Source organism: Pteropus medius, unplaced genomic scaffold (genome assembly GCF_902729225.1).
Source record: "Pteropus medius unplaced genomic scaffold, Ma_sr-lr_union100, whole genome shotgun sequence".
Classification (NCBI taxonomy): domain Eukaryota; kingdom Metazoa; phylum Chordata; class Mammalia; order Chiroptera; family Pteropodidae; genus Pteropus; species Pteropus medius.
Genome location: NW_024349227.1, coordinates 646,045 through 660,307, shown reverse-complemented (window position 1 = coordinate 660,307; position 14,263 = coordinate 646,045). Strand labels below are relative to the sequence as shown.

Sequence of the window (14,263 nt, the reverse complement as noted above, 5' to 3'; positions counted from 1 at the left end):
CATAGCTTAAGTCCTGCATGGGTAAGTGGAGCCTGGCACGTGCCCCACCCCAAGGAGCCACAGGGATGAAACGCCTGACGTAGTTCACCAGTGCTGTGTGTGTGGACTTGACCTGGCCGCACTCTGCGTTGCACCTGCTGCTAGTAAGGGCCTTTTTACCATTACTTCCTGGGACCTCAGTCATAGTAGAGGATAATGCATAGCTTTCTTCTTTCAGCAATGGACAACCTGCAGGAGAGAGCTCTGCACATCCGGAAAGTCCTCCTGGTCCAGCCCAAAACCACTCTGATTATCATGAGATACCTCTTTGCCTTCCTCAACCAGTGAGTAGACGTTCCAGTGAGCACACTGGATCAGGCGTTGTTGGCTTTGGCCCCTGGAAGTTTAGATACGGGCCTATGTCAACTCATCACCTACTATGTGCTGAACACAGATGTAGGCTGTATGAATACATTGTGAAATAAGAGACGAAAGCCATGATATCATTTAGCTCATATTTGAGGGGAGGGGTGTACGAGACAGACAATAACAGGTATGGCAAGTAGCAGTAGGTGCTTAGAAGAAAAATAAAGAGTAAGTTAAGGGATCGAGTGCAGGGCCTGAATGGGGCAGGAGCGAAAGGGAGCACCCCTGCAGAGGGGTGGCTAGGAAGGCCTCTCCGAGGAGGCGATGCATGAGCAGCAGCCTAAGGAAGCCGAAGGAGGGAGCCACCAGGAAAGCCCCGACAGTCATGGTTATGATGGGTTGGGATTTGAGAAGCTATCAGAAGGTTTTAAGCAGGAGCACTGTGATCTGATCTATGTTTTTTAAAAACCTGCCAACTACTTTGTGGAGAAGTTAATATAAGAGGGAGAATCTTGAAGGGAAGCAGGGAGACCCTTCAGAGGTTATCGCAGGGGCTTGTCTGGATTGGTGGTGGCTTAGATTTGACAGGCGATGATGGAGGGTGGCAAGGAGGGCTCCGGTTTGAGATCTATTCTGAACGTGGCATTGACAGGACTTCCTGATAGGTAGGGTGTAGAATATGAGGCAAGAGAGGAATTCTAAATTTTTAGCATGAGCAACAGAGAAGTAGTGATGCCATTTATGGAGTCAGGGAGGACCGGATGTGGAGGAAGGAATCAAGACAAGGTGCCAATGTGGGCATGTTAAATTGAAGTACATGTTAGACTTCCAAGGGGGCGATTCTAAGTAGGCAGGCAAACGTAAGAATTTGACGTTCGTGGGAGAAACCTAGAGTGGAGGTGTCATCATGGAGTCATTACTCCATGGTGGCATCTATCTGATCACCCAGGGAGACAGTGTAGCTAGAAGAGAAATCTGAGCAGGCCTTGGGCTTGGGCAGAGCATTCCATCCAAGCAATGTGTTCTTGCCCAGGGCGGGCACTAGGGCCTCATGTGCCAGCAAAGGCAACCAAGGGTATGTGCTGCTTCTCCTCTTAGGCTGCCTGTCTTTTCATGTTGCTTTCACTGCAGCATCTCTCAACCACCTAGATCAGAAATTATACATGGGCAACCTGAGGGCCAGGTAAGCCCATAGATGTGTTTCCTTTCAGTCTACTGTGTCTTGAAAACATTGGAACATTTAAATATCGGGGGGTTACTTAAAAATGCCTAGATTTCTAGCTTCTCTCAAAAACATTATTAGATCTGGCAGTACTGAATCTGCACTCTCCTGTGGCCGCAGTCCCCTGTGGTGCAGAGTAAGGATTGCTCTACAGATGAGACAGGCACTCCCCGGTTCACTGCCGTCTCCAGTTCTCCCCAACAAGCCCCAATACTGAGGGTTTTTTGTATATAGCAGAGAAACGTTTCTCTAGATTCACGAATCTATCAAAAGATAGAAAACAAAAATTAGACCAAAGGCCTTGGGGTTTTTTTTAGCACATACTTCTTTGTGAAAATAAAGAGTCTTCCTAGTTGGTTGGTCTCTGCTTCTAAAGAATATATGTTTAGAGACCATCTCATGAGCCGTGGCTCACTTGCAAGTTCATGGTCAGCCTGCCTCTCTAAGCATCTGGGTTAGTGGCCCCAGCCTGAGACCTTTCTGGGGCCCCCACACCACCCTGTTGCTGGCATTGCAGAATGACAGAGGGTCCTGGCTCTGCAGCCTGCCTCCTCCGTGTAGCTGTGTCTGCTCCATTCATTAGCCAAGCCCTGACTCAGCACCAACACCTGCCTTTGAGTTGAGAACCCCCCATGACTCACACGGGGTGTTCACATACTGCCTGGTTTAGGCTGACGGGATGGAAAGTCTGGTAATGACTCAGTCAGTCAGTCCCAGGGGGCCACCATGCTTGTCTCCCCGTACTGACTGGTACCTGCCCTCAAAGTGAGCCTAGTCTGCCCCCCAGAGCAAGGAGCAGGCGGGGAGCAGGCAGGTTCTGGGGTGACTGTGTACGTGAGCACAATGGCCTCATTTTCTTCCCCACATTTTCTTCCTGCTGAAGAGATGATGCGGGGGAGCTTGCAGGAGGGGAGACACAACAGAGCGCTGGAATGGTGGCCACTTTTGAAGGAAACGTGGGAATTGCATCGATTCAAATGATGACTTTTTTTTTTTACTGTTTCTTCTGATTAAAAAAAAGATTTTCTCCTGGAAATATTTCATTGAGAAGACGCAGCATAAATAATCACAGTGTTTTCTAAAATAAGTGGAATGTAGGACACGGGTAGAAGAAAAGACCACTCTGTAGGAAGAAGACAGATGATGAGTGTGCATTTGCCAACGGGTGTGGAGAGTTGGCAAATGTCTCCTGCCCCAGACCTTCGAGACCATTCTTCTTTGCTGCTCTGGATCCTGGGCAGGGCAGGGGGCGTGCGTACTTTATTTCAGGCTATTATCATTTTTGGGGAGTTGTTTGCATCCTTAATCTCAAGGATCCAAATCAATGAATATTTAACCTTGGGTGCATGTCTCTCCAGTGGACCTCGTTAATTATCCTTCCCTAACATCTGCATTAATTATCTGTTGCTGTGTAAAAAATTACCCTAAAACTTAGCAACTTAAAGCCATAAGCATTTATCGTTAGGTCACAGTTTTTGTGGATCAAGAATTTTAGGTGTAGCTTAGCCAGAGGTTCTTGGCTCTAGGTCTCACGAGGGTGCGTTGAGGGTGTTGGGGGCTGTGGTCCGACTAGGGGAGGATCTGCTTCCAGGCTCACTTTGTGGAATTGGCAGGATTCAGTTCCTCACTGAAGGACTGTTGGACTGAGGACCTCCATTCCTGGCTGGCTGTTGGCCAGAGGCCTCCCTCAGTTCACCACCGTAGAACTGCTCCCAACATGGCAGCTAGCTTCCCAGAGCATGCGAGTGAGAGAGCACCATGACAGAAGCCACAGTCTTTTATAACCTAATCTCAGAAGTGACATACAATCCCTTCTGCCACATTCCATTCACTAGAAGTGAATCACTAAATTTAGCCCACATTCAAAGGGAGAGAACTACACAAGGATGTAAATAGCAGTATGCAGGGACCACAGGCTTCATTTTACAAGCTGCCTACCACGGCGTCTGTACTACCCAGCGAGTTTTCGCTCCCCAGCAAAGTGTAGGTAGTTCCTTCTCACTGCAGCTGACTGCACTGCATGCCTTTTGAAACCTGCTTTCTTCCGATGTTAAACAGTATCATCTTCAAGTCTCTTAATAATCAAGTGGAGTCCACAGACCAGTAGCATCAGCATCATTTGAGAGAATCTTAGAAATGCAGGATCTCAGCCCCTTCCCCACCAAGACCTATGAATCAGAATTTGTATTTTAACAAGGTGCCCTGGTGAGTCATATGCACGTGAAAGTCTTAGAAACAGAGGCTCTAGGTCCTGAAACATTGCTCTGCAATCTGAAAGGGTGAATCACTGGTACTTTTTTATGGTTAAGGCTGCCCCAACTGCTCTCCAAAACAACTGAGTCTTCCTCTAAACCTGACCATCTCAAGTGCCTCCTGGTTTGGAAAGATTCTGTCTGGGCTAGTCTTCTGACTTTCACAATGAGTATTTTGGCTTCTATGTGAGATGGGCAAGTAGAATTGTGGCTGGATCATCTCAGAGATACTCATGTATTTATTCACTTACTTATTTAACATATATTTATTAAGCATCTATTGGGTGCCAAGCCCTGTTTTAGTTGCTGGCTATCTAAGAGTGCCACATAGTCAAGGTCTCTGCCCTCATGGAGCTTAGGTTCTATTGGAGGAAGACAGACAAAACTAATAAGTACACATATCATATGTCACAGGATAAGGGCTGTGGAGAAAAAATAATGCAGGTAAGGGGCCTGGAGAGTGCTAGGGGTCAGGGTGAAGGTTTGCTCTTTAATATTCTGCTCAGGGAATACCTCACTGAGCAGGCGATGGTGGGCAATGACGCAGGAGGAGAACTGAGAGACAATAGTGTCCCAGAAGCTACAAAGAAAAAGTATTTCAAGGAGGATGTGATAACTGAGTTAAATGCACTGACAGGTCAATTAAGAAAAGGGCTGAAAACTGAGTTAGCAGCATGGATATCTCTGGTGACCCTGATGAGTGTTGTCTTGGTGAGGTAGAAGGGGCCAAATCCTGATGGCATCAGTTCGAGAGAGAAGGGGTACTGATGCGGTAGGTCCGCACACTTGGGTGGTATGCAGCCATCAAAAAAAACAAGGTGCTGACACATTACAACATGGATGAACCTCGAAAACATCATGCTGAGTGAAAGAAGCCAGACTCAAAGACCACACATTGTATGATTCCATTTATATGAAATGTCCAGAATAGGCAAATCTGTAGAGACGGGAAGCTGATTCAGGTAGCCAGGGGCCGGGGAAGGGGCAGTGGGAAATGACTGCTTAATGGGTACAGGGCTTCCTCTGGGATGACGAAACTGTTCTGGAACCAGACCGTGGAGATGGTTGCACAGCATTGTGTGTATGCTAAATGCCACTGAGTCGTGCACTTGAAAACAGTTAAGATGGTCAATTTTATGTATTTATATACCACAATAAAGAGAGGGAGGGGGAAAGGGAGAAGATGTATGAGTCCTTAAACAAAATACCACAGACTAGGGGGCTTCAATACTAGAAATTTATTTTCTCACAGTTCTAGAGTCCAAGATCAAGGTTCCAGCAGGGCTGGTTTCTGGTGAGACCCCTCTCGTTGGCCTGTGGATGGCCATTTGCTCTCTATGTCATCACATGCCCTTCCCCGTGTGCACACGCTGAGAGGGAGAGCTCGGGCATCTCTTTTCCTCTTCTTATAAGGACACCAGTCCTATTGGATTTGGGTCCCATCTTTATGGCCTCCTTTAACCTTAATCATCTTAAAGGTCCTATCTCCAAATACAGTTATAGTGCAGGTTAGGGCTTCATCATATGAATTGTGGGAGGTACAATGCAGTCTATAGAAAAAAGGGTGGAGAAGAGTCAGAGAATCAGAGACAGCTGGTGCAGATGGCTCTCAAAGAATTTTACTAGAGAGGAGGAGAGAAATGGAACAGTAACTTGCTGTGGTAATTCGAGTTAAGAAAGAATTGTTTTGTAAGATGGGTGTTAAGACTGCATGTTTGTATGCTCCTGGGAATGACCTAGTAGGGAAGAAAAACTGATGATAAAATAGGGAGCAAGGACAATTGCTGCAGTGGTATTCTTGAGCATACAAGATATGCTCAAAATATCTGTGCAGAGAAGTACATGGTATTCTTGAAGTGAGAGAGCATGGAATCCACTGCATAGGAAGGAAGACAGAATATTAGAGAACAGAGGCAAGTTGGCTAATAGATTGGGGAGCACAGAGGATGGAGAAAGGTGGTGTTATAGTCCAGGGGAATGAGGGAGTGCCTCTGAAGGACCGTCAGAAAGAATCAGCCAGGATCACCTTTCACTTCTTGTCTCATAGGGAACCTTTGGGAAAGTCTGGGGAAGGCTGTTTAAATCGTAGATTTATAGAGGGAAGTTGTGGTGTCTCTGATAGTGGAAGCTTTTAAAGGCCTGATGGATTCTCAGCCCCATATTTTGCTTGGGGCCATGGCAAATAATACGATTTCTCTTCATTCCTTGAAACCTAAAATCAAACCTGATGCATAATATCTTACCCATAGTCTGTTGGTTGTTGCCAAATCAGACCCCTGAGGCCTGCGGGGTTTAAGGTTTTTAAATGAAATGTCATGTATTTAAAACAGTCTGTCCAAAGCGTAGTGGTCTCCCTGATGATTTAAGGTTTGGATTTGGGCATCTAGAGCCCTCAACTTGTTAGATAATACCTGTCAGGAGAAGAACATAGACTCCTGTAAAGCAACTACTGCCAGATGTCGGCAGCCCAGCTTTCTGTTTCCTGACTAGAACCAAAGGTCCTTTATCAAGAAGCAATCAGGATATTATAATTACAGAAAATATCTCTTGAATACCACCAATGTGTCAGCCATATTGCTTAATGCTTTGCACATATCACCTCATTTAATCTGTACAACAGCTCCATAGAAGAGGCACGAAATGGCCTTCATTTTACAATGAAAAAACTAGGGAACTAGACAAAGTCGTGGAACTGGCAAGCAACAGAGCTAAGACTCAATACTAGGTCCATATGACTCTAAAGTTCTTGGGATAATTTATTTTTCTTTTTAAATTTAATCAAAGGGGTAAATGTGCATCATTAAAGAGTAAAAAGTCCAGAGAAGAGCATGATAAAAAAACAAGTTTCCACACCAAGTCTGATTTTCTCATTCCCCTCAGAAAGCCTACGTTCCCAGCCATGATGCTGAACCTTTTTAAGATGCACGAAAAAGGATGATTTCAAATCAATCAGGATTCACTAATGTTATAGACTGAAACTATAGAAATATAGTACAACTCTTAGATGAGATGGCATGTCTGTAAGTTGACACCAAAAAAAATTTTTTTAAGAGGGAACTAATATCAGTGTTACCTGTTTTAGGTATTTCCTTAAAAATAAAAACTCAGTGGTCTTATATTGAGTATAGCCTTCAGTATCTTCAAGGATTATTAGCATCATTATATACGAAATTGTATGTGTGTTGTATGTGAACTTTTCTGGGGAGAGAATCCCTAGTTTTTGTCAAATTCTTAGAGGAGTCTGTGTTCTCCAGAGTTAAGAACCATGGCTTTAGCTCCTAAACCTACGTGTTCTCATTGTAGATTGGAAAAGAGAGAAGGATCTTAGTCTGTATTTCAATGGGAGTGAGAAATAGACCGGGACCTGTGAGACCACAGTCCACAAAGGTGGAATCCCCTCGAGCCCCTGGTCACTGCAGCCACCTATGACTTGAACAGTCCTGCCTTAGAAGACTCGGCAAGATTTCTCGTCTCACGGAGCTTTGACTGGGACTCTGTGAGGGCGGGAATGTGCCAGAATCTTCAGGGCTAGAGTTTGTTTCCCTCTGACCACCAGACTTTCCCAGAAACTACCGGTTTCCTTCCATGTTACCAAAACGTTGTCAGGTCACACTGCCTTCCTCTGCCTTGTTCACCCACAACACCAGGAACCGGCCAGCCTGGGATTAGCTCCAACTGTAGCCTGGTGGTGCCTTATGCCTCAATTGTTTCTGCCGAGGTTACCGAGGTAATTCCCAGTCTCTCTCCAGTTTTTATTTGGCCACGAAGTAGACTTGGAAACTTCTCCCAGCCTTTTCTGAATCTCCGCTCTGTTTTAACTCAGGAGCCAGGAAAGGATTGTAAAATTAAATTTTTATGACCTCCTATGAAGCAGTCCAGCCGCTGAGATCTATAACCTCACCCATCGCCAGGCTCCCTGCATTTGACTAGTTCCTAGAGAACAGTGATTCTGAGTCATGATGGTTGTTCTCCCCGTGACGGTTGTTCATATCCACTGAACCATTTCACATGTTTTCAGGGATTCGCTAAGTGGGAAGTGGGTAACATATCAGAATCTTAAGTAGAGGAGAGAACCATTGAGTTAGTGAGAGGCCAGCCTGGTAACTTGAGCCTGGATGTGAGATACACTAGAAAAAACTGCCCGATGCTGAAGAACAGCTACTCACATGAAGACAGCTGAGTCTTAGGCCTCTGGTTCAGCATCAGAGGGTTTTGGTATCTTCTCAGGCTGCAGGAGAATCAGGTGCTGGAGACTTCCTGCTGATGCCCCGGGGTGGGCAGAACTCCTTCACAGAGCTCACAGTTCTGCAGGCCAGGGTGGGGGTGGGGGTTTATCCAGAGCTGGCCCAACCTTCAGTGCCTAGGCAGATAGAGACCAGTGGGGACTCATCAGGTGCAGTGACTCACTGACGGCCACGGTTGGAGGTATGGCTGGAGCAGCTGCTGGGGAAAAGAGGGGGTACCCAGAATAAATAAATACCTGCTAATGAAGTCAGACCTCATCCAGAGGAAGCCCGAGCAGAAGTTGAACAGTATGCTGACCTTTTCCGGAATAAATTCTGAATGTAATAATAGAGGAAGATATTATGAAAATGGAAAATAATTGATTAGCTGTTCCACAGAGAAATTCACCAACTTGATAGCTAATCGGTCGCCTATTTTAATATGTCTGGAGCTTAGAATGGAATATCCTTAATAATTTAATTATTTTGCTATGTAAGAAGGTACACAATGCACAATGCCTGTGTCTTCTAACCATATTACCTGGGCAGCCTGAGGGTCTCCGTCTGCTCTGTCGACTTAGAGGGTTGTTCTGTGGGAGCTGTGTCCAGCTCTACAGAGGGGGTGTTCTCAAGGCAAGGGGGATTTGATGGACAAGGTCTGGGGCGGGGCTGGTAGTAGAGTGGGAAGCAGGATTTGAAAGGGGAGCTAGAGAGAAAGGAGTGGGTGAGAGCTGCAAGGAGGCGCTTCCACTTTGCCTTTCCTCGGCTCCCAAATGACCGTCCTGGTGGTCATTCTATTCTCCCTCTGCCAACTTTCTAGAAGGGCTCCGATGCCCAGAAAAGCAGGTGGCAGTTTATGGATCTTTTGTTCTTGCTCTTGGCTGTGTCTCCTGTGATTGTGTTTTTTGAGCATTCATGCGTGTGCTTTCCAGCTTACCCACTTTCCCTTCTCCTCCAGTTTATCACAGTTCAGTGAAGAGAACATGATGGACCCCTACAACCTCGCCATCTGCTTCGGGCCCTCGCTGATGTCGGTGCCTGAGGGCCATGACCAGGTGTCCTGCCAAGCCCATGTGAATGAGCTGATCAAAACCATCATCATCCAACATGAGAACATCTTCCCAAACCCCAGGGAGCTGGAGGGCCCGGTCTACAGCAGAGGAGGAAGCACGGAGGATTACTGGTAGGGGGCGCAGGCCCGGAGGAAGGGAGGGCGTCACCAGCACACACTGGCCTGGGGGCCAGGTGGCCAAGCGAGACCAAAGGGGGACACCCAGATCCTCCCAGCCTCCCATTCCCTGGCGCTTCAAGCTTCCAGGACCTGGGGAAGGGGTAGGCAGTACCCCACCTTGACCCGATCTATGGAGTCAGTGCCACTTCTCACCACCTCCCTTTCTTTAGGAGTTCTGAGTGGTGAGGGAACATTCCGAAAGATGATGACAATAATAGTAATATTAGTAATCTCCAGGAAAGGAGATTTTATAGAGTTGTACATTAGAACTTCTGTTATCAGTCACCAGTGTCTCCCAGGCCCCTGCTCTGTGCTGTGTGTTGCGAGGGAAACAGTCCTAGTCCCTGGGGAATTTCTTACTGGGAAGAGGTTAGCTACGAGGCATCATTTCCTGACTGAGGGTTCATAAAATAATCATTTAGAATGATTTCAGGGATTCGTGAAGGGAAAGAGGGGTAAGCTTCATTTTTGGCAGGTCGGCACGGTTCCACCTTGAACGGGGATTAAGTTCTGTGGCGTGAGGGTTTTCATGACCTAGCCTGGGAGTGGAGATATGACAGGATCCCAAGGCACACAGACCCTTCTTCAGACAAATACACATCACTTTTTCCACTTTACAGATAAGGTCACTGCAACACAAAGCATGGCCAGTGATAATCTTTCAGGCCACCCCAGTGGTGGGGATTCCAATCCTGATCTCTTGTCACTTAGTACAGGGCACTGTTGGCTACCCAGCACTGCCCCAGGATGCCATTGACAGTGTCATTTTTCCACTAAAGACAAGACCACTGCCTCTCTCTGTTACTCCCTAACATCCCTTACCTTGTCCTCCTCCTCGCCCTCCCTGCTTCCCCTAAGTAGTGTTTCAGCCTGGGCTGAAAGCTTAAGCCAGCTCAAATCGGATTCCATTTGAATTCAACATCTGGAACCAATTCAGCCCGCCCCATTGCTATCGGCTGAGGTAGGGAGGACAGGGGAGGTTGTTTACTTAATTAAAGGCCAGTTAGTCCACGCGTCTTCCTGATCCCCACAGAAGGAGCCTCCTGCCCAAGGAGTGAAGAAAGTGATGTTCATGTGTCTGTGAACATAAAAATATCACCGACATCTGTGGGTTCAGGCTTCTCTCCTGTCCTGTAAATCTCAGCATCTGGGTCTAAGCTGGAGGAACCTGGTTTTGCCAGCTCAGAGAGAAAGCTTTTGTCACTGACAGATGGTTGGTGGGGACTGGGGAAGTTGTTCAGGTCTCAGCTCCAGGGAGCTCTCTTTGCACATGGTGACTTGGAGAAATTGGGAATAGTGTCCCCAATTTCTGCCTTACCTTCCTTCTAAAGTCTGCCTTCACTTCTCAAATATCAAACTGCTACAGGCTCTGGACCGATCCCAGAACACAGAGCTCCCCCGACCCCGCAGCCCTGCTCCCCTGTCCCAGCCCACTGGAGCAGACAGAGCCCCAGAGGGGGTGAGCAGGGTGGCTCCAGGAGCCTGGACAGCAGGGCACCTTCCTCCATTTCTCTCCAAGGTGTTCTCCTTAGCCCCTGCTGTTTGTTGTGCATCCGACATTTATTAGCAGCCTCTGAAAAAACCACAAGATTAGTCAGGGAACGTTACCACCACAGACTGGGTGGGAGGGTCCGGGCCTCAGGCCAGAAGCACCCGAGAATTAAGAGTAAATGACTGGGACCGTCTGACCTCTGGATTCACACCCACTGAGAAGGCTTCCAGAGAGGGAAGCGCAGTGAGCTAGGATCAATGAAGGAGGTGAGGAAAGGGTGACGAAAGGGGTGCTAGAGCCCCAGAACCCTGGAGAATGGCCAGGAGACCAGAACAGCTAGGGAGAGGGAGCATGGCCTCGGCCTCCCCATGGCGGTGCAGGGGAGAGGCCCGTCCCATTTCACCACGCTTACTGGCCCCGAGACTGGAACCCAGTTTTCTAGGATTGCCTGCCATGTGGCGTGCTGGGCTTCTTCTGAGACCACAAGTGTCAGTGGGACTGGGGGTGTTGCTGGGTGTGGGTGTGGAACAAGAGAAGCATAGGATTTTAGGGCTAGAAGGGACCTTTAAAAGGCATCATTTCCCCTTTACCTTAGAGCACTGGTTTTCAAGGTGGGGTCCCCAGACCAGCAGCAGCATGTGCATCACATGGGACTGGTTAGAAATGCAAACAGACCTAGTGAATCAAGAACTCTGAGGGCAGCAGCAGGGGAGGCAATCTGTTTTTAACAAGCTCACCTGGACTCCCTGAGGTTTGAGACCTGCCCCTTAGTGGATAGCCACATAGATGGACTGGGGAACAGTGAGCCTTTGCCCTGTGCACCCCCGGGGCACTAAGGGTTTCTAGAATGTCATGGGTTTTATGGACCAGAAAACAGTGAGAAATCATATCCACAATTTTTGACAAAGAGGAATCCCTGTTAAGTTCTCCCTGAATTTTCTCTGGAGTCTGAGAACCTCCTTGGAACCGACTTACTTCACACGGAATGGGTCCTGACCTGGTCCCCTGGTCTCTGAGGGACTTTCTAGGAGTGAAGGATCCATCCCAAGAGGAAGGACAGGCTGTTGGCTCGAAGGTAGAAATGAGGCCAGGTGGTAGGTTCCCACAGAACCACCTGGAAAGACTCATTTGTTACTACCAACTGCCAGAGGAAGAACCTTTAGAAACGAACAGGGTGTTTTTTCTACCTTTCAGGAAGTAAGAACTTCCTGGCGTCCATCCCCATGCATTTTGAAGTCCACAAGCCAGGAGATCAGCATGGAAACCCCCTTCCTAGTAATTTCCCTGGCCGTTCTCAAGTCTAAACCCTGGATGATTTTAGACTCCACGAATTTTTTCAAGAACTTGACCTAGCTTCCATCCCCTGCCCTCTTGCGGAGTCCAGCCCCCAGCAGACTCTTCTTCCCCTGCTGTTATTTCCCACCCATTTCTATGACTCAACTCCCGCTTTCTCACCAGTACAGACTAAAACACAAAGACACCTAGAGTCATCAAGCAAAATAAGAAGGAAGGGAAGTACCACTTATTAATCACCTCCTCTTATTTCATTGAATCCTCACACAGCTCTGTAAGGCATACAGACCATCATCCTCAATTTATGGGTTAGGTAGCGTCAGCTGGTTTTTGGATCCAGTTGTATCTGATACTTGAGCCTAGCGTGTTTCTTCCATCATGCTCCCTCCAGGAACTAATTCACCTAGGAGAAACAGCCCTTGAGGAGTTGAGTTCTGTATTTTCGAAAAGATTTATAAGTTCAAAAGGGGTTCCCTTTGTCTCAAGATATTCTAAGTAATCTCAAGTAGTTGTCGTAGCAGAAGCTGGACTACAGAACTTGGGAGCCTTATATTTCATCATTAGCATTCGTCTGTAGTGTGCAATCAGGATATAGAGAGCGTAAGATAGATTCCATGCTCTTGCTCTGAGAAGGTTGTATGAAGATGAGAATTTTGTAAACCAGTGCTGAGATCTCGGTTACTCTTGCTTCTGTTGCAGTGACAGCCCTCACGGAGAGACTACCTCGGCTGAAGACTCCACCCAGGATGTGACCGCAGAGCACCACACAAGTGATGATGGTACGAGGTCCCGCTTGGGGTCAGCGGGGCCACCAGGGTGAAGGCCATCCTGTGCTCCTGATGAGCCTTCCTGCCCAGCAGTCAGTCCCCTGAAGACAGGCAGGGAGGCCTCCTTTCATCCTTTCCCTTTCTAGAAGAGGCGTCCCACCTTCTTAAATAGAATGGTCTCTGTATTAGACCAGAGGTGAAGAGCTAGACCTTTCATAGCCCTTCAACCTTCTTGCCCCCAAACCCTGCCCCAGCTTACCTCCCAGCTCCTTGCCTCCCCAGCACGATGTCAGTCCCTGTCACGGCCCAGACTCCTACCAGGTAGCTAGAGACCAAAGTGAAGGAGAGCTCATTTGAAAAGCAGTAAGCCTGGGGCTAGAGAAGCTGGGTGCCAAGAACCCAACAGCAGCAAGCCAGAGGGGAGTGGGAATCAGGGCACAGAAACCACACGCTTTCACGCCTGCCAACTGGACGAATCGACCCTTTCCCGAGCAGAGACATGCAAGCGCTGCGTGGCCTGGTGGTTGTCCATCGAGAGGTGGAATGCGCAGCTGTCATCTGCAGGCCCCTCGGCAGTGCCCGTGATTTATTAGGGCCTGTCCAGCCAGCATATTCCTCCTTCCTTCCAGCAGTTCCGCACCCCATTTCTGGGTCACTTGGGCTCTGGAAGTCTCAACAGCTGACAAGGGGGCCTCAGACATTTTTGGGCATGAGAGCAAAATGGCACAGTCTGTGGAACTTTCCCGGCTCCCTGCCTTGCTGTGAATTCTACAATCTCTGGCCAGCTTTTAAAGTTAAAAAAAAAAAAATTAGGGCTGTTTATTTGGATCCTGATGTCGGATCATAATGATAGCGTGCCACATTACAGGAGGGGAGTAGGTAAACTAGGGAAATTCATATTTGGTTAGAATCTACCGTGTGCCCAGCACTGCTTGAGCCTTTATATGTCTTATCTTCTAATCCCTGGTGAAATAGATAGAGGTGCTATTTTATCATTGAGAAAACTGAGGTCAGAGAGATAGAGTACCATCCCTGAGGCTGTACGGAACTGAGGTTGGGATAGGTAGCCAGGCTTCTGCGGTCTGCCTCCTGCAGTGGAATCCCGGCCCTGCCCATTCAGCCGGGCGCCTAGGCATGATCGTGTTTGCCGGCATCTTTTCTCTTCACTACTCAGAATATCTGACTTAAACCTCAGGCTCCAGGTTTCCCGGGGCCTTCTTTTTGCTCTCTGACCTCTATCTGCAGCTGAGAACAGATAACGATAATAGTGACAATAAGAAGAATGGCTAACACATGTAGCATTCACGATGGGCCAGGCGCTGTTCTGAGCACTTCTACAAATTTTTATTATTCTGAACTAGCAAAACAAACAAAAAAAACCAAAGTCATAGATATGGACAACGGAATGGTGGTTACCAGGGGGGAAGGGTGTGGGGGG

The 14,263-nt window shown here is 47.7% G+C and overlaps 1 protein-coding gene across 10 annotated transcripts in view; it reads left to right on the top strand.

Annotated features, from left to right (window-relative positions):
* Nucleotides 1–14,263, top strand: part of SRGAP2 (SLIT-ROBO Rho GTPase activating protein 2) — a 229,612-nt gene that overhangs the window by 203,381 nt on the left and 11,968 nt on the right. For all 10 annotated transcript variants that reach the window (XM_039881736.1, XM_039881737.1, XM_039881735.1 and 7 more), the window contains exons 17-19: nt 218–323; nt 9,001–9,225; nt 12,758–12,837. In XM_039881736.1, coding sequence (XP_039737670.1) covers nt 218–323; nt 9,001–9,225; nt 12,758–12,837 — 411 coding nt within the window. The remainder of the gene's footprint in view (nt 1–217; nt 324–9,000; nt 9,226–12,757; nt 12,838–14,263) is intronic.